General features: G+C 40.0%; 1 protein-coding gene across 1 annotated transcript in view; it reads right to left on the bottom strand.

Moving 5' to 3' along the window:
- The window catches only part of LOC128642779 (multidrug and toxin extrusion protein 1-like), a 585,931-nt gene extending 576,967 nt beyond the window's left edge, over positions 1-8,964 (bottom strand). Inside the window, exons 1-2 of the mRNA XM_053695580.1 lie at positions 8,830-8,964; positions 1,464-1,744 (exon numbers count right to left, since the gene is read on the bottom strand). Coding sequence (XP_053551555.1) covers positions 1,464-1,622 — 159 coding nt within the window. The 5' untranslated portion in view covers positions 1,623-1,744; positions 8,830-8,964. The remainder of the gene's footprint in view (positions 1-1,463; positions 1,745-8,829) is intronic.
- Between the last annotated feature and the right edge of the window lie 12,239 nt (positions 8,965-21,203).

The raw sequence follows: 21,203 nt of genomic DNA, 5'->3' as shown, positions 1-21,203 counted from the left end.
GCAAAGCAAAGAAACAGTAGGGAATTTCAGCCTGGGTAAGGTAGAGGAACTATAGCAAGAGGAGAGAGACAGCCAGGGTAAGGAGGAGAGAGAGAGACAGTGTAAGGAGGAGAGAGACTGACAGTGTAAGGAGGAGAGAGACAGACAGGGTAAGGAGGAGAGAGACAGACAGTGTTAGAAGGAGAGAGACAGACAGTGTAAGGAGAAGAGAGACAGGCAGTGTAAGGAGGAGAGAGACAGAATGTGCAGGGAGAAGAGAGACAGCCAGGGTAAGGAGGAGAGAGACAGACAGGGTATGGAGAAGAGAGACAGCCAGGGTAAGGCAGAGAGAGACAGACAGTATAAGGAGGAGATAGACAGTCAGGGTAATCAGGAGAGAGACAGACAGTGTAAAGTGGAGAGAGACAGTCAGGGCAAGGAGGAGAGGGACAGTCAGGGCAAGGAGGAGAGAGACAGAAAGTTCAAGAAGGAGAGAGACAGCCAGTGCCAGGAGGAGAGAGACAGAAAGTGCAACAAAGAGAGAGAAAAGCAGTGCAAGAAGGAGAGAGACAGAAAGTGCAGGGAGAAGAGAGACAGGCAGTGCAAGGAGGAGAGAGACAGACAGCGCAAGGAGGAGAGAGAAAGAGAGTACAAGAAGGAGAGAGACAGCCAGCACAAGGAGGAGAGAAACAGACAGCACAAGGAGGAGAGAGACAACCAACACAAGGGGAAGTGAGACAATCCGTGCTAGGAGGAGAGAGACAGTCAGCGCAAGGAAGAGAGAGACAGCCAGCGCAAGGAGGAGAGAGACAATCAGCGCAAGGAGGAGAGAGTCAGCTCAAGTAGATGAGAGACAGCCAGCGCAAAGAGAAGAGAGACAGCCAGCGCAAGGAGAAGAGAGACAGCCAGTACAAAGAGAAGAGAGACAGCCAGCACAAGGAGAAGAGAGACAGCCAGCGCAAGGAGAAGAGAGACAGTCAGCGCAAAGAGAAGAGAAACAGTCGGTGCAAAGAGAAGAGAAACAGTCGGTGCAAAGAGAAGAGAAACAGTCAGTGCAAAGAGTAGAGATTCAATCAATGCAAGGAGGAGAGAGACAGCCAGTGCAATGAGAAGAAAGACAGAAAGAGAAAGAAGGGTAAAGTCAGTCAGGGCAAGATGGGGAGACAAAGCGCAAGAAGGGGAAAGTAAGCCATGGCAAGCGAGGAGAAAGAGAGACAGGACAAGGGGCTTAGAGACAGCCAGGGCAAAGAAAGAGGTAGCCAGGATAAGAACCAGAGCGACAACCAGGTCAAAGAGGGAAGTAACACCTAGGACAGCAAGGACAAAACCAATCTTGAAACCAGGACACAGAAGAGAAAGGAAGGTGATGGAAGAGGGAAAATCAGAGCAAGAAGTAAAGAGACAAGCAGGGCAATAGTCACACACTATATTCTCTATACTTTTTCTATAGCTATGACACTGGCATCTTATCACTCTTTTGTTACCGTTGGTCCAGCAAGTGCCAGCAGCTGTTTGGCTTCTTCCCAAGCATCAGCAGGCAGGAAACGGCATCTCTTCTTACACCCAGAGGACTCTGGTGTGTCCGGACTAGTGACTTGGTCCTCAAGCTGAACACTGGCCCCATTTTGGTCCTCCTTCTCCATTGTAGACCACTTGCTGTTGTGTCAAAGTCCCAAGCTGAGTGAAACTATGCGCTTTTATCAGACAAGGCCTTGATTCCAGTTGTTTGCTATTTCAGTGCAGTCAGAGGTCACGGCATGATCATCTGCAAAATTTGGAAGCTTTTAATACTGTTAAGAAATTCTAGGTCCAGATTGAGAAATATTGTTTAAATAATATATTGAAAAAATGAAAAACAACAACTTTGAAATGAGTTTCAAAATATTCTCAAAATATCCTTTATATTGTATTTTTAGACATTTGATTGAATCTGCAGTAATTGAGGGGTAGTTATCAAGCCGTCTACTTTACCTTCCTTCGCCGGTTCAATACGCCCGTCTAAGCTCGTCTACCATCGCCGCTGCAAACCTGCAAAATTTCGCCTATGTTATCAAAAACACTGTGAAAAAGCCACGCACCAAGTACGGGGCGATGAGCAGCGGACTGTGAGAGTTATCACTCATCCGATCTCGCTGCTCTTCGGCTTTTTGACAGCTTTATTGCTAGCCTGTCACTAAGCACCCACACTAACTACACTGTTCTACCCCCTATACCGGCGCCCCCGGAGCCCCCCGCAACTCAATAAAGTTATTAACCCCTAAACCGCCGCTCCTAGACCCCGCCGCAACTGTAATAAATGTATTAACCCCTAAACCGCCGCCACCTACATTATACCTACATTAACCCCTATCCTGCCCCCCCTATACCGCCGCCCTCTATAATAAAGTTATTAACCACTATCCTGCTGATCCCGGACCTCACCGCAACTAAATAAATAGTTTAACCCCTAAACCACCGCTCCCGGACCCCGCCGCAACCTATCTTAAACTTATTAACCCCTAATCTGCCCCCCTACACCGTCGCCACCTATAATAAACATACTAACCCCTAATCTGCCCCCCCTACACCGTCGCCACCTATAATAAATTTATTAACCCCTATCCTGCCCCCCACTACACCGCTGCCACTGTAATAAAATTATTAACCCCTAAACCTAAGTCTAACACTAACCCTAACACCCCCTAACTTAAATATTAATTAAATAAATCTAAATAATATTTATCTTATTAACTAAATTAATCCTATTTAAAACTAAATACTTACCTTTAAAATAAACCTGAATATAGCTACAATATAAATAATAATTATTTTGTAGCTATTTTAGGATTTATTTTTATTTTACAATCAACGTACAATTTATTTTAACTAGGTACAATAGCTATTAAATAGTTATTAACTATTTAATAGCTACCTAGTTAAAATAAAGAGAAATTAACCTGTAAAATAAAAACTAACCTAAGTTACAATTACACCTAACACTACACTATACTTTAATAAATTATTTCTATTTAAAACTAAATATTTACCTGTAAAATAAACCCTAAGATAGCTACAATATAATTAATAATTACATTGTAGCTATTTTTGGATTTATATTTATTTTACAGGTAACTTTGTATTTATTTTAGCTAGTTAGAATAGTTATTAAATAGTTATTAACTATTTAATAACTACCTAGCTAAAAGAAATACAAAATTACCTGTAAAATAAATCCTAACCTAAGTTACAATTAAACCTAACACTACACTATCATTAAATTAATTAAATTACCTACAAATAACTACAATTAAATACAATTAAATAAACTAACTAAAGTACACAAAATAAAAAAAGCTAATTTAAAAAAAAAAAAAGTTACAAACATTTAAAAAATATTACAACAATTTTAAGCTACTTACACCTAATCTAAGCCCCCTAATAAAATAACAAATCCCCCCAAAATAAAAAAATGCCCTACCCTATTCTAAATTAAAAAATTCAAAACTCTTTTACCTTACCAGCCTTTTGCAGGGTATGCCCCAAAGAATTCTGCTCTTTTGCCTGTAAAAGAAAAATACAACCCCCCCAACATTAAAACCCACCACCCACATACCCCTAATCTAACCCAAACCCCCCTTAAATAAACCTAACACTACCCCCTGAAGATCATTCTACCTTGAGTCGTCTTCAGCCAGCCGACCATCAATGGAACCAAAGAGGAGATCCGGAGCGGCAGAATTCATCATCCAGGTGGCGCTGAATAATTCTTCCATCCGATGAAGTCATCAGCCAGGCGGCGCTGAAGTTTTCCATCCGATAGAAGTCTTCATCCAGGCAGCATCTTCAATCTTCATCCATCCGGAGCGGAGCCATCTTCAGACGAGCCGACGCGGAGCCATCCTCTTCTTCCCGACGACTAACGACGAATGGATATTCCTTTAAGGGACATCATCCAAGATGGCGTCCCTTCAATTCCGATTGGCTGATAGAATCCTAAGGTAGGATTAAGGTAGGAAAAATCTGATTGGCTGATCGGAACAGCCAATAGAATGCAAGCTCAATCTGATTGGCTGATTAGATCAGCCAATCGGATTGAACTTCAATCTGATTGGCTGATTCAATCAGCCAATCAGATTTTTCCTATTTTAATTCCGATTGGCTGATAGAATACTATCAGCCAATTGGACTTGAAGGGACGCCATCTTGGATGACGTCCCTTAAAGGAATATCCATTCGTTGTTAGTCGTCGGGAAGAAGAGGATGGCTCCTCGTCGGCTCGTCTGAAGATGGCTCCTCTCCGGATGGATGAAGACTTCTATCGGATGGAAGACTTCTTCAGCACCACCTGGATGATGACTTCTGCCGCTCCGGATCTCCTCTTCGATTCCATCGATGGTTGGCTAGCTGAAGATGACTCAAGGTAGGATGATCTTCAGGGGGGTAGTGTTAGGTTTATTTAAGGGGGGTTTGGGTTAGATTAGGGGTATGTGGGTGGTGGGTTTTAATGTTGGAGGGGGTTGTATTTTTCTTTTACAGGCAAAAGAGCAGAATTCTTTGGGGCATGCCCCGCAAAAGGCCCTTTTAAGGGCTGGTAAGGTAAAAGAGCTTTGAACTTTTTTAATTTAGAATAGGGTAGGGCATTTTTTTATTTTGGGTGCCTTTGTTATTTTATTAGGAGGCTTAGATTAGGTGTAAGTAGCTTAAAATTGTTGTAATATTTTTTAAATGTTTGTAACTTATTTTTTTTATTTTTTGTAACTTAGCTTTTTTATATTTTGTACTTTAGTTAGTTTTTTTAATTGTATTTAATTGTAGTTATTTGTAGGTAATTTATTTAATTAATTTAATGATAGTGTAGTGTTAGGTTTAATTGTAACTTAGGTTAGGATTTATTTTACAGGTAATTTTGTATTTCTTTTAGCTAGGTAGTTATTAAAAAGTTAGTAACTATTTAATAACTATTCTAACTAGCTAAAATAAATACAAAGTTACCTGTAAAATAAATATAAATCCAAAAATAGCTACAATGTAATTATTAATTATATTGTAGCTATCTTAGGGTTTATTTTACAGGTAAGTATTTAGTTTTAAATAGGATTAATTTATTTAAGTATAGTGTAGTGTTAGGTGTAATTGTAACTTAGGTTAGTTTTTATTTTACAGGTTAATTTCTCTTTATTTTAGCTAGGTAGCTATTAAATAGTTAATAACTATTTAATAGCTATTGTACCTAGTTAAAATAAATTGAAATTTGCCTGTAAAATAAAAATAAATCCTAAAATAGCTACAATATAATTATTATTTATATTGTAGCTATATTAGGGTTTATTTTAAAGGTAAGTATTTAGTTTTAAATAGGATTAATTTATTTAGTAAGAGAAATATTATTTAGATTTATTTAATTAATATTTAAGTTAGGGGGTTGTTAGGGTTAGTGTTAGACTTAGGTTTAGGGGTTAACAATTTTATTACAGTGGCGGCGGTGTAGGGCGGGCAGGATAGGGGTTAATAAACTTATTATAGGTGGCAACGGTGTAGGGGGGGCAGGATAGGGGTTAATAAACTTATTATAGGTGGTGACGGTGTCGGGGGGACAGATTAGGGGTTAATAAGTTTAATATAGGTTGCGGCGGTTTAGGGGTTAAACTATTTATTTAGTTGCGGCGAGGTCTGGGATCGGCAGGATAGGGGTTAATAACTTTATTATAGGTGGCAACGGTATAGGGGGGCAGAATAGGGATTAATAGGTATAATGTAGGTGGTGGCGGGGTCTGGGAGCAGCGGTTTAGGGGTTAATACATATATTATAGTTGCGGCGGGGACCGGGAGCGGCGGTTTAGGGGTTAACATATTTAGTATAGCTTGCGGTGGGCTCCGGGAGCGGCGGTTTAGGGGGTAAACACTTTATTTAGTTGTGGCAGTGTAGGGGGGGACAGATTAGGGGCATTTAGACTCCAGGTACATGTTAGGGTGTTAGGTGCAGACATCTCCCATAGGAATCAATGGGATGTCTGGCAGCAGCGAATATGAACTTTCGCTATGGTCAGACTCCCATTGATTCCTATGGGATCTGCCGCCTCCAGGGCTGCGGTTTGAAAACCAGGTACGCTGGGCCGGAAAAGTGCCAATTGTACCTGCTAGTTTTTTGATAACTAGCAAAAGTAGTCAGATTGTGCCGCACTTGTGTGTGGAACATCTGGAGTGACGTAAGAATCGATCTGTGTCGGACTGAGTCCGGCAGATCGAAGCTTACGTCACAAAATTCTACTTTTGCCGGTATCTAGGGCTTGATAACTAAGGCGAATCAGCCTCGCCAAAAATACGCTGCGGAATTCCAGCGTATTTGAGGTAGACACATTGATAACTAGAGGCCATTGTGTATTACTTTGTGAGACAAATAATCTCAGCAGATGCACAATCCCTTGAAAGACAGGAATATGAGAACTTAACCAAATTAGTTGCAATCTGGTAAAATATTCATATATGAAAAAGAGACAAATACTGTACATAATATAAAACCGCACGTGCAATAAGTGTGTTTATATAGATAGATATATGGAAGATTATCACTATAGTTGACAAGGTAATTTAGAAAAGTTACTAGTCCGTAGAGAAGAAGTTACATACTTACTTACATATAAGGTTTAGAGAAATATTACAGGTACAAAACCATTTATTCAAACTGCTTGGGAGCAGAAAAGGTTTGGATTTTGGAATAGTTTGGATTTTGGAATATTTGTATCTGTAAAATGGGACAGTTTGGAGAGGGGGATGGGACAGAGGGTCCGATTTATCAAGCTCCGTATGGAGCTTAATGCCTCTGTTTCCGCCCGAGCCTTCAGGCTGTTACCGCTGCTCCATAACTTGTCCGCCTGCTCTGAGGCCGCAAACAGAAATCAACCCAATCGAATACGATCGGGTTGATTGACACCCCTTGCTAGCTGCCGATTGACTGCGAATCTGCAGGTAGCGGCATTGCACGAGCAGTTCACAAGAACTGCTGGTGCAATGATAAATGCTGACAGCGTATGCTGTCAGCATTTATTAATGTGCAGCGGACATGATACGCTACATCGTATCATGTCGCACTATGATAAATCTACCACCAAGTGTAAACAACAATATCTTATGTTATTTAGGTAATATTAACATGTTATAATACAGCTTATACATGTAACCTAAAGCTAGTTTTATATATCATGTTTAGTATACATAGTACTGCACTATAATCAGAAAGGTAATAGTTGTAGTTTTAATTAAATAATTATTTATATTTTAGAACTCAACAAAAACAAACCAAAGAAACAGACAGAGAGGATTGTGACTTACAGGCAGGAAAAATAGTAAGTTTTGATAAAAAAAATTTTTACACACTTTACTCACATACAGTACACTACAGGTACACTATACACTCACTACACACACTACTCACATACATTACACACACACACTACATACATACACTACACACATACAGTACACACACACTACTCATATACAGCACACTACACACACACTACGCAATACAAACATATATGCACACACATTTCACTGCATACACCACACACATATATGCACATGCATACACAAAAACTACACACACATACTACACACAAATACACTACAAGCATACACCACACACACACTAAACACATACACTACATACATATACTACACACATACCGTACACACACATTACTCATATATAGTACACTACACACACTCATTACACACACACTACATGCATACACTACACACATACACTACACACACTCATTACACACATACACTACATGCATACACTACACACTCACTACACACTTACAGTACACACACATTACTCACATACACTACACTACACACAGTACACATACACTACACACACACTACTCACATACAGTACACTACACGTACACTACACATAGTACACACCCACTACTCACGTACAGTACAGTACACTACACGTACACTACACACAGTACACACCCACTACTCACATACAGTACACGAAACACACACACTACTCACATACACTACACACACACACTACTCACATACACTAAACTACAAACACACACTACTCACACTACACTACACACACAACTCACATACAGTACACTACACAAACACACACTACTCACATACACTACACTACATACACACACACTACACTAACACACACACACTAGTCTACTCACATACAGTACTCTACACAAACACACTACTCACATACACTACACTACATACACACACACTACTCACATACACTACACACACACACACTACTAACATACACTACACTACACACACACACTACTCACATACACTACACTACACACATACTACTCACATACACTACATGCATACACTACACACACTACTCACATACAGTACACAAACACACTTCACACATGTATTCGGGTATTGACAGATCAAAATTAAATCTAGGAGACAGTGACACACCATTGTTTAGAAGCCAGTTAAGGTACTTGTGTGAGCTATATGCAGAGCAATCAGAATTAGATTCTATGAGCTGTGGCATTTTCTTTCTCTCTCTTATTGTTTTGCAAAGCTGTTAGCTGTAAACCTTTGAGTATAAGACGGCTATCAACACCATCTACTGTAGTTCATTTTGAATGTATTTAGTTCTCCATAATGGACAGAAACTTTTTCCCTGAAAAAGCTGGCACTCCCTATACAGATCATTCCTGTGTACCTCTGTAAAGAAACAGGATATGTTTAGGCTGATATTAATTTCACTCTAAACTTCTCTCGAAGAGGAAAGATAAAGCTTTATATCTAATTTAAAGTTCAACAAACACACACATAGATCTTAGCATGTAAGTTATTTATAGCCAGCAAACATCTCACCAGTATAAACAGGCTACTCAGATCCTCTCCCGCACCAGTGCTGTAGAATTAAATTGTGTTCTTGCTACATTTCCAACCAAGGATAGGTCTCTTGTGCTCTCATTCTGCCAGCAGTCTGATTGAACACACATTAAGCTGGGAGGAGCAGAGAGCAAAGACCCTCCCAGGGTATATTTTTTAAAGCTTTTTGTCCCCTCCTACACACATTGAGCTGCCAGATATAAAGTTTGCTGTTGCACAAGATATAGCCAGGCATTCACTGTCCTCAATAGCATTCTGTGCAAGATAAAAATGCAGGGATTCTTTAAAAAAAAAAAAAAAAAAAATTAAAACTTTGCTGTTTGCAAAGATAAAATAAATAAAATATGCTCTGGGACACTTACGATGTTTACTAAAAGTTTATCTAATGATTATCAAAAGATTTATCTATAAAACAAAATCCCCATAGACATCATATTTTATTGAGAATCCAGTAAACAAGAATTCAAAAACTCCCTCCCAACAATTGTATAAAATTCCTGGGTTAACATCAACTTAAAGGACCAGTCAACAGATTAGATTTGCATAATCAACAAATGCAAGATAACAAGACAATGCAATAGCATGAAGCCGTAGTTATGAAGCCGTCAACCTCAAATACGCTGGAATTCCGCAGCGTATTTGTGGCGAGGCTGAATCGCCTAAGTTATCAAGCCCTAGACACCGGCAAAAGTAGAATTTTGTGACGTAAGTTTCGATCCGCCGGACTCAGTCCGACACAGATCGATTCTTACGTCACTCCAGATGTTCCGCACACAAGTGCGACACAATCTGACTACTTTTGCTAGTTATCAAAAAACTAGCAGGTACGCTCGGCACTTTTCAGGCCCAGCGTACCTGGTTTTCAAACCGCCGCCCTGGAGGCGGCGGATCCCATAGGAATCAATGGGAGTCTGACCATAGCGAAAGCTCATGTTCGCTGCTGCCAGACATCCCATTGATTCCTATGGGAAGTGTGTACACCTAACACCCTAACATGTACCCCGAGTCTAAACACCCCTAATCTGTCCCCCCTACACCGCCGCAACTAAATAAATGTATTACCCCCTAAACCGCCGCTCCCGGACCCCGCAGCAAGCTATACTAAATATGTTAACCCCTAAACCGCCGCTCCCGGTCCCTGCCGCAACTATAATATATGTATTAACCCCTAAACTGCCGCTCCCGGACACGCCACAACCTACATTATACCTATTAACCCCTATCCTGCCCCCCATACCGTCGCCACCTATAATAAAGTTATTAACCCCTATCCTGCGGATCCCGAACCTCGCCGCGGCTAAATAAATAGTTTAACCCCTAAACCCCCGCTCCCGGACCCCGCCACAACCTATATTAAACTTATTAACCCCTAATCTGCCCCCCCTACACTGTCGCCACCTATAATAAGTTTATTAACCCCTATCCTGCCCCCCTACACCGCCGCCACTGTAATAAAATTATTAACCCCTAAACCTAAGTCTAACACTAACCCTAACACCCCCCCTAACTTAAATATGAATTAAATAAATCTAAATATTATTTCTCTTATTAAATAAATTAATCCTATTTAAAACTAAATACTTACCTTTAAAATAAACCCTAATATAGCTACAATATAAATAATAATTATATTGTAGCTATTTTAGGATTTATATTTATTTTACAGGTAACTTTGTATTTATTTTAGCTAGTTAGAATAGTTATTAAATAGTTATTAACTATTTAATAACTACCTAGCTAAAAGAAATACAAAATTACCTGTAAAATAAATCCTAACCTAAGATACAATTAACCCTAACACTACACTATCATTAAATTAATTAAATAAATTACCTACAAATAACTACAATTAAATTAAATTAAATAAACTAACTAAAGTACAAAAAAATAAAAAAAGCTAAGTTTTAAAAAAATAAAGTTACAAACATTTAAAAAATATTACAAGAATTTTAAGCTACTTACACCTAATCTAAGCCCCCTAATAAAATAACAAAGCCCCCCAAAATAAAAAAATGCCCTACCCTATTCTAAATTAAAAAGTTACCAGCTCTTTTACCTTACCAGCCCTTAAAAGGGCCTTTTGCGGGGCATGCCCCAAAGAATTCTGCTCTTTTGCCTGTAAAAAAAAATTACAACCCCCCCAACATTAAAACCCATCACCCACATACCCCTAATCTAACCCAAACCCCCCTTAAATAAACCTAACACTACCCCCTGAAGATCATCCTACCTTGAGCCGTCTTCAGCCAGCCGACCCACGGAAGGAACCGAAGAGGAGATCTGGAGTGGCAGAAGTCATCATCCAGGCGGCGCTGAAGAAGTCTTCCATCCGATGAAGTCATCATCCAGGCGGCGCTGAAGAAGTCTTCCATCCGATAGAAGTCTTCATGAAAAGGTAGTGAACCAGGCGCCTACCCTAAGGAGGCTAAGGTAAAAGAATCAGAAGAGGGCTTGAAATAATTAAGTTGAATAAAAGTAATTCCTCACAGATACCACTTTACACGAAACACTTCAATAAGAAAATTTATATAAAACAAATATAAAAACAATGATGTGGTAATATAATACACTTCATGGATCCATGAGTGGGAGATAAAACCTTCAATGAGTGATAATAAAAACAGGAATACAGAAATGCAACAGCAATTTAAAAAACAGCAATTAAAGAACAGCAATTGAAAAACAGTTCCAGAACTGAATCAACAGTAAAAAACAATAAAAACAATGGTGGTAGTCCTACTCTTCAAAAAATATAATATAACAGGTGTAAAAATAGTGTAAAAGATGGTGTAAAAGATAGTGAAAGATAGTGATAAAAATGTGTCAAAGTCCACAATAATTCACAGAAAAATGTGTCAAAAGTCCACGATAGTCCACAAAAAATATCCAATTGATGAAGGTGGTTCAGACAACTAGGTGCTAATAGAATCCAATGATGAAAAAGTGAGAAATGAATCCAAATCAAATAAGTTGTTATCCAATGTATAGTGAAAAATCAATATAGTGAAAAATGCGTAGTAATAAATGTCAAGCACAAAAAATATATATATGGTGTGGTGAGAATAAACAGTCTGCAATCAAAGTGCCATATTGAAAAATGATCCGAAAAAATAAAAATAAAAATATATAAAAAAAATATAAACGAATACGATCCACCTGTGGAAGAAAGAACAAAACAAATATAGTGTAGATTGTCCTTTAAAGTTGGCAATAATAGAATAAGGCTTACCAGTGCTGGTCTACGCGTTTCGGCCCGTGCTAGGCCTTTATCAATCACTATATTTGTTTTGTTCTTTCTTCCACAGGTGGATCGTATTCGTTTATATATTTTTATATATTTTTATTTTTCTTTTTTCGGATCACTTTTCAATATGGCACTTTGTGATTGCAGACTGTTTAGTCTCACCACACCATATATATTTTTTTTGTGATTGACATTTATTACTACGCCTTTTTCACTATATTGATTTTTCACTATACATTGGATAACAACTTATTTGATTTGGATTCATTTCTCACTTTTTCATCATTAGATTCTATTAGCACCTAGTTGTCTGAACCACCTTCATCAATTGGATATTTTTTGTGGACTATCGTGGACTTTTGACACATTTTTCTGTGAATTATTGTGGACTTTGACACATTTTTATCACTATCTTTTACACCATCTTTTACACTATTTTTACACCTGTTATATTATATTTTTTGAAGAGTAGGACTACCACCATTGTTTTTATTGTTTTTTACTGTTGATTCAGTTTTGGAACTGTTTTTCTCCTGTTAAGTGTGGTCAGTCCACGGGTCATCATTACTTCTGGGATATTAACTCCTCCCCAACAGGAAGTGCAAGAGGATCACCCAAGCAGAGCTGCTATATAGCTCCTCCCCTCTACGTCACACCCAGTCATTCTCTTGCACCCAACTAATAGATAGGATGTGTGAGAGGACTGTGGTGATTATACTTAGTTTTTATATCTTCAATCAAAAGTTTGTTATTTTAAAACAGCACCGGAGTGTGTTGTTCCTTCTCAGGTAGAATTTGAAGAAGAATCTACCTGAGTTTTTGGATGATTTTAGCCGGCATAGCTAAAATTCATTTTGCTGTTCTCGGCCATTCTGAGGAGTGAGGTAAACTTCAGATCAGGGGACAGCGGTCAGGTTCACCTGCAAAGAGGTATGTTGCAGTATATTATTTTCTGAGGAATGGAATTGACTGAGAAAATACTGCCAATACCAATATAATGTAAGTTCAGCCTTAAATGCAGTAGTAGCAACTGGTATCAGGCTGTTTATGTATATATGTGTACACTTCTGTATTCTGGGGAATGGCACTTCTCTATATGCATATAATCTTTAGCCTTACTTGCAGTGGGAACGTCTAGCAACAGGCTGTTTAATGGCATTTCATGATATTTGATTTTAAACGTTTTTGCTGGCATGCTAAATTGTTTAAATATCTGAGGTACTGGGTGAAAAATTGTTTTTGGGCACTGTTTTTCCACTTGGCTATCGTTTATTTTAATCTGAGACAGTTTTCTGAACTTCCCTCACTGCTGTGAGTGAGGGGGAGGGGCCTATTTTGGCGCTTTTGCTACGCATCAAAAATTCAGTCAAAAGTCTGTTTCTCTTCCTGCATGATCCGGATCGTCTCTACAGAGCTCAAGGGTCTTAAAAAATTATTTTGAGGGAGGTAATCACTCACAGCAGACCTGTGAGATTGTGCTTTGACTGTGATAAAAAACGTTTATATTTTGTACATTTTTTTCTGCCATTAAGGGTTAGTTATCCATTGCTAATGGGGGCAATCCTTTGCTAAATTTATGCCTTTACTGGGAAAAATCTGATTGTTATAATTTTTCCCAGTTCCTTATTATTAAACTGTCATAATTTTTTTTTTATTTTTTTTTCTGTGCTTCTTAAAGGCACAGTGCGTTTTTCACATTACTTGTAATTTTAGTGAAAAGTATTTCCAAGCTTGCTAGTTTAATTGCTAGTTTGTTAAACATGTCTGACTCAGAGGAATATCTCTGTGCTATATGTGCAAAAGCCAAGGTGGAGCCCAATAGAAATTTATGTACTAATTGCATTGATGCTACTTTGAATAAGAGTCATTCTGTACAAATTGAACATCATTCACCAAACAATGAGGGGGAATTTATGCCGACTAACTTGCCTCACGTGTCAGTACCTGCATCTCCCGCTCGGGAGGTGCGTGATATTGTAACGCCGAGTACTTCAGGGCGGCCATTACAAATCACACTACAGGACATGGCTAATGTTATGACTGAAGTTTTGTCTAAATTACCAGAACTTAGAGGTAAGCGAGATCACTCTGGGGTGAGAACAGAGTGCGCTGATAATATTAGGGCCATGTCAGATACTGCGTCACAATTTGCAGAACATGAGGACGGAGAGCTTCATTCTGCGGGTGACGGATCTGATCCAAATAAACTGGATTCAGACATTTCAAATTTTAAGTTTAAGCTGGAAAACCTCCGTGTATTACTAGGGGAGGTCTTAGCGGCTCTGAATGATTGTAACACAGTTGCAATACCAGAGAAAATGTGTAGGTTGGATAAATATTTTGCGGTACCGTCGAGTACTGACGTTTTTCCAATACCTAAGAGACTTACTGAAATTGTTACTAAGGAGTGGGACAGACCCGGTGTGCCTTTCTCACCCCCTCCTATATTCAGAAAGATGTTTCCAATAGACGCCACCACACGGGACTTATGGCAAACGGTCCCTAAGGTGGAGGGAGCAGTTTCTACTTTAGCTAAGCGTACCACTATCCCGGTGGAGGATAGCTGCGCCTTTTCAGATCCAATGGATAAAAAATTAGAGGGTTACCTTAAGAAAATGTTTCTTCAACAAGGTTTTATATTGCAACCCCTTGCATGCATTGCGCCTGTCACGGCTGCAGCAGCATTTTGGTTTGAGTCTCTGGAAGAGACCCTTGAATCAGCTCCATTAGATGAGATTACACACAAGCTTAAAACCCTTAAGCTAGCTAATTCATTTATTTCTGATGCCGTAGTACACTTAACTAAACTTACAGCTAAGAATTCCGGATTCGCCATTCAGGCACGCAGAGCGCTGTGGCTAAAATCCTGGTCAGCTGATGTTACTTCTAAATCTAAACTACTTAACATACCTTTCAAAGGGCAGACCTTATTCGGGCCCGGTTTGAAGGAAATTATCGCTGACATTACAGGAGGTAAAGGCCATGCCCTGCCTCAAGACAGAGCCAAACCTAGGGCTAGACAGTCTAATTTTCGTGCCTTTCGTAACTTCAAGGCAGGAGCAGCATCAACTTCCTCTGCACCAAAACAGGAAGGAGCTGTTGCTCGATACAGACAAGGCTGGAAACCTAACAAGTCCTGGAACAAGGGCAAACAGGCCAGAAAGCCTGCTGCTGCCCCTAAGACAGCATGAAGTGAGGGCCCCCGATACGGGAACGGATCTAGTGGGGGGCAGACTCTCTCTCTTCGCCCAGGCTTGGGCAAGAGATGTCCAGGATCCCTGGGCGTTAGAGATCATATCTCAGGGATATCTTCTGGACTTCAAAGCCTCTCCCCCAAAAGGGAGATTTCATCTTTCAAGGTTGTCAACAAACCAGATAAAGAAAGAGGCGTTTCTACGCTGTGTACAAGATCTTTTACTAATGGGAGTGATCCATCCGGTTCCGCGGTCGGAACACGGACAAGGTTTTTACTCAAATCTGTTTGTGGTTCCCAAGAAAGAAGGAACCTTCAGACCAATCTTGGATTTAAAGATCCTAAACAAATTCCTAAGAGTTCCATCGTTCAAAATGGAAACTATTCGGACAATCTTACCCATGATCCAAAAGGGTCAGTACATGACCACAGTGGATTTAAAGGATGCCTACCTTCATATACCGATTCACAAAGATCATTACCGGTATCTAAGGTTTGCCTTCCTAGACAGGCATTACCAGTTTGTAGCTCTTCCATTCGGGTTGGCTACGGCTCCAAGAATCTTCACAAAGGTTCTGGGCTCTCTTCTGGCGGTGCTAAGGCCGCGAGGAATTTCGGTGGCTCCGTACCTAGACGACATTCTGATACAAGCGTCAAGCTTTCAAACTGCCAAGTCTCATACAGAGTTAGTACTGGCATTTCTAAGGTCGCATGGGTGGAAGGTGAACATAGAGAAGAGTTCTCTCTTACCACTCACAAGGGTTCCCTTCTTGGGGACTCTTATAGACTCTGTAGAAATGAAGATTTACCTGACAGAAGACAGGTTAACAAAGCTTCAAAATGCTTGCCGTGTCCTTCATTCCATTCAACACCCGTCAGTGGCTCAATGCATGGAGGTAATCGGCTTAATGGTAGCTGCAATGGACATAATACCCTTTGCACGCCTACATCTCAGACCGCTGCAATTGTGCATGCTAAGTCAGTGGAATGGGGATTACTCAGATTTGTCCCCTACTCTGAATCTGGATCAAGAGACCAGAAATTCTCTTCTATGGTGGCTTTCTCGGCCACATCTATCCAGGGGGATGCCATTCAGCAGACCAGATTGGACAATTGTAACAACAGACGCCAGCCTACTAGGTTGGGGCGCTGTCTGGAATTCCCTGAAGGCTCAGGGATCATGGACTCAGGAGGAAAGTCTCCTTCCAATAAACATTCTGCAATTGAGAGCAGTTCTCAATGCCCTTCTGGCTTGGCTTCAGTTAACAACTCGGGGTTTCATCAGGTTTCAGTCGGACAACATCACGACTGTAGCTTACATCAACCATCAAGGAGGGACAAGAAGCTCCCTAGCGATGATGGAAGTATCAAAGATAATTCGCTGGGCAGAGTCTCACTCTTGCCACCTGTCAGCGATCCACATTCCTGGAGTGGAAAACTGGGAGGCGGATTTCCTAAGTCGTCAGACTTTTCATCCGGGGGAGTGGGAACTTCATCCGGAGATCTTTGCCCAAATACTTCGACTTTGGGGCAAACCAGAGATAGATCTCATGGCGTCTCGCCAGAACGCCAAGCTTCCTTGTTACGGGTCCAGGTCCAGGGACCCGGGAGCAGTCCTGGTAGATGCTTTGACAGCACCTTGGACCTTCGGGATGGCCTATGTGTTTCCACCCTTCCCAATGCTTCCTCGATTGATTGCCAGGATCAAACAGGAGAGAGCATTGGTGATTCTGATAGCGCCTGCGTGGCCACGCAGGACCTGGTATGCAGATCTAGTGGACATGTCATCCTGTCCACCTTGGTCTCTGCCTCTGAGACAGGACCTTCTAATTCAGTGTCCTTTCAAACATCAAAATCTAATTTCTCTGAAGCTGACTGCTTGGAAATTGAACGCTTGATTTTATCAAAGCGTGGTTTTTCGGAGTCAGTTATTGATACCTTAATACAGGCTAGGAAGCCTGTTACCAGAAAGATTTACCATAAAATATGGCGTAAATACTTACATTGGTGCGAATCCAAGAGTTACTCATGGAGTAAAGTTAGGATTCCTAGGATATTGTCCTTTCTACAAGAAGGTTTAGAAAAGGGTTTATCTGCTAGTTCCTTAAAGGGACAGATCTCAGCTCTGTCCATTCTTTTACACAAACGTCTGTCAGAAGTTCCAGACGTTCAGGCTTTTTGCCAGGCTTTGGCCAGGATTAAGCCTGTGTTTAAAACTGTTGCTCCACCATGGAGCTTAAATTTAGTTCTTAACGTTTTACAGGGTGTTCCGTTTGAACCCCTTCATTCCATTGATATCAAGCTGTTATCTTGGAAAGTTCTGTTTTTAATGGCTATTTCCTCGGCTCGTAGAGTCTCTGAGTTATCAGCCTTACATTGTGATTCTCCGTATCTGATTTTTCATTCAGATAAGGTAGTTCTGCGTACTAAACCTGGGTTCTTACCTAAGGTTGTCACTAATAAGAATATCAATCAAGAGATTGTTGTGCCATCATTGTGTCCGAATCCTTCTTCAAAGAAGGAACGACTTCTGCACAATCTAGATGTAGTCCGTGCCCTGAAATTTTATTTACAGGCAACTAAAGATTTTCGCCAAACTTCTTCCCTGTTTGTCGTTTATTCTGGACAGAGGAGAGGTCAAAAAGCTTCTGCTACCTCTCTCTCTTTTTGGCTTCGTAGCATAATACGTTTAGCCTATGAGACTGCTGGACAGCAGCCTCCTGAAAGAATTACAGCTCATTCCACTAGAGCTGTGGCTTCCACTTGGGCCTTTAAGAATGAGGCCTCTGTTGAACAGATTTGCAAGGCTGCAACTTGGTCTTCTCTTCATACTTTTTCCAAATTTTACAAATTTGACACTTTTGCTTCTTCGGAGGCTGTTTTTGGGAGAAAGGTTCTTCAGGCAGTGGTTCCTTCCGTATAAAGATCCTGCCTGTCCCTCCCGTCATCCGTGTACTTTAGCTTTGGTATTGGTATCCCAGAAGTAATGATGACCCGTGGACTGACCACACTTAACAGGAGAAAACATAATTTATGCTTACCTGATAAATTCCTTTCTCCTGTAGTGTGGTCAGTCCACGGCCCGCCCTGTTTTTTATGGCACGTCTAAATTTTTAAATTATACTCCAGTCACCACTGCACCCTATAGTTTCTCCTTTCTCGTTTGGTTCTTGGTCGAATGACTGGGTGTGACGTAGAGGGGAGGAGCTATATAGCAGCTCTGCTTGGGTGATCCTCTTGCACTTCCTGTTGGGGAGGAGTTAATATCCCAGAAGTAATGATGACCCGTGGACTGACCACACTACAGGAGAAAGGAATTTATCAGGTAAGCATAAATTATGTTTTCAATTGCTTTTCTTTAATTGCTGTTTTTTAAATTGCTGTTGCATTTCTGTATTCCTGTTTTTATTATCACTCATTGAAGGTTTTATCTCCCACTCATGGATCCATGAAGTGTATTATATTACCACATCATTGTTTTTATATTTGTTTTATATAAATTTTCTTATTGAAGTGTTTCGTGTAAAGTGGTATCTGTGAGGAATCACTTTTATTAAACTTAATTATTTCAAGCCCTCTTCTGATTCTTTTACCTTAGCCTCCTTAGGGTAGGCGCCTTAGGGTACTAGCTAGGAGTCACCCGCCCCCAGGCACAGAGGTTTTTCCTTTTGGCGCTTAGGTTTACCCCCTCTCGATAGAAGTCTTCATCCAGGCGGCGTCTTCAATCTTCATCCATCCGGAGCGGTGCGGAGCCATCTTCAGATGAGCCGACGCGGAGCCATCCTCTTCTTCCCGACGACTAATGATGAATGAAGGTTCCTTTAAGGGACGTCATCCAAGATGGCGTCCCTTCAATTCTATCAGCCAATCGGAATTCAGGTAGGAAAAATCTGATTGGCTGATTGAATCAGCCAATCAGATTGAAGTTCAATCCGATTGGCTGATCCAATCAGCCAATCAGATTGAGCTCGCATTCTATTGGCTGATCGGAACAGGTTTATTTAAAGGGGGTTTGGGTTAGATTAGGGGTATGTGGGAGGTGGGTTTTAATGTTGGGGGTGTTGTATTTTTTTTTACAGGGAAAAGAGCAGAATTATTTGAGGCATGCCCTGCAAAATGCTCTTTTAAGGGCTGGTAAGGTAAAAGAACTGGTAACTTTTTAATTTAGAATAGGGTAGGGCATTTTTTTATTTTGGGGGGCTTTGTTATTTTATTAGGGTGCTTAGATTAGGTGTACGTAGCTTAAAATTGTTGTAATATTTTTTAAATGTTTGTAACTTATTTTTTTTATTTTTTGTAACTTAGCTTTTTTTATTTTTTGTACTTTAGTTAGTTTATTTAATTTTATTTAATTGTAGTTATTTGTAGATAATTTATTTAATTAATTTAATTATAGTGTAGTGTTAGGTTTAATTGTAACATAGGCTAGGATTTATTTTACAGGTAATTTTGTATTTCTTTTAGCTAGGTAGTTATTAAATAGTTAATAACTATTTAATAACTATTCTAACTAGCTAAAATAAATACAAAGTTACCTGTAAAATAAATATAAATCCTAAAATAGCTACAATATAATTATAGAATTGTAACTTAGGCTAGTTTTTATTTTACAGGTTAATTTCTCTTTATTTTAACTAGGTAGCTATTAAATAGTTAATAACTATTTAATAGCTATTGTACCTAGTTAAAATAAATTGAAAGTTGCCTGTAAAATAAAAATAAATCCTAAAATAGCTACAGTATAATTATTATTTATATTGTAGCTATATTAGGGTTTATTTTAAAGGTAAGTATTTAGTTTTAAATAGGATTAATTTATTTAATAAGAGAAATATTATTTAGATTTATTTAATTAATATTTAAGTTGGGGGTGTTAGGGTTAGTGTTAGACTTAGGTTTAGGGGTTAATAATTTTATTACAGTGGCGGCGGTGTAGTGGGGGGCAGGATAGGGGTTAATACATTTATTATAGGTGGCAACGGTGTAGGGGGGCAGGATAGGGGTTAATAAATGTATTATAGGTGGCGACGGTGTAGGGGGGGCAGATTAGAGGTTAATAAGTTATAGGTTGCGGTGGGGTCCGGGAGCGGCGGTTTAGGGGTTAAACTATTTATTTAGTTGCGGTGGGGTCCGGAAGCGGTGGTTTAGGGGTTAAACAATTTATTTAGTTGCGGCGGGGTACGGGATCGGCAGGATAGGGGTTAATAACTTTATTATAGGTGGCGGCGGTATAGGGGGGCAGGATAGGGGTTACTAGGTAGAATGTAGGTGGCGGCGGTGTCCGGTGGCGGCAGTTTAGGGGTTAATACATTTATAAGAGTTGCGGCCGGGTCTAGGAGCGGCGGTTTAGGGGTTAATAACTTTATTGAGTTGTGGGGGGCTCCGGGGGCGCCGGTATAGGGGGTAGAACAGTTTAGTTAGTGTGGGTGCTTAGTGACAAGCTAGCAATAAAGCTGTCAAAAAGCCGAAGAGCAGCGAGATCGGATGAGTGATAACTCCTACAGTTCGCTGCTCATCGCCCCGTACTTGGTGCGCGGCTTTTTGACAGCTTTTTTGATAACTTAGGCGAAATTTTGAAGGTCCGTGGCAGCGATGGTAGGCGAGCTTAGGCGGGCGTATTAGATCGGCGAAAGGCAGGTAAAGTAGACACGTTGATAACTACCCCCCTTTTTCTGAACTTCAACTGAGTAGTAGATTTTTTTATAACAAATTTCAAAGTTATGTCTGTTTCCACTCCCCTTGTACCATGTGATAGCAATCAGCCAATCACAAATGCATATACGTATAGTATGTGGATTCTTGCACATGCTCAGTAGGATCTGGTGACTCAAAAATTGAAAATATAAAAGACTGTGCACATTTTTTTTAATGGAAGTAAATTGGAAAGTTGTTTAAAATTGCATTCTGTATCTGAAC

The sequence above is a fragment of the Bombina bombina genome, chromosome 12 (genome assembly GCF_027579735.1).
Source record: "Bombina bombina isolate aBomBom1 chromosome 12, aBomBom1.pri, whole genome shotgun sequence".
Lineage (NCBI taxonomy): Eukaryota > Metazoa > Chordata > Amphibia > Anura > Bombinatoridae > Bombina > Bombina bombina.
This window is presented reverse-complemented; position numbering and strand designations above follow the sequence as displayed.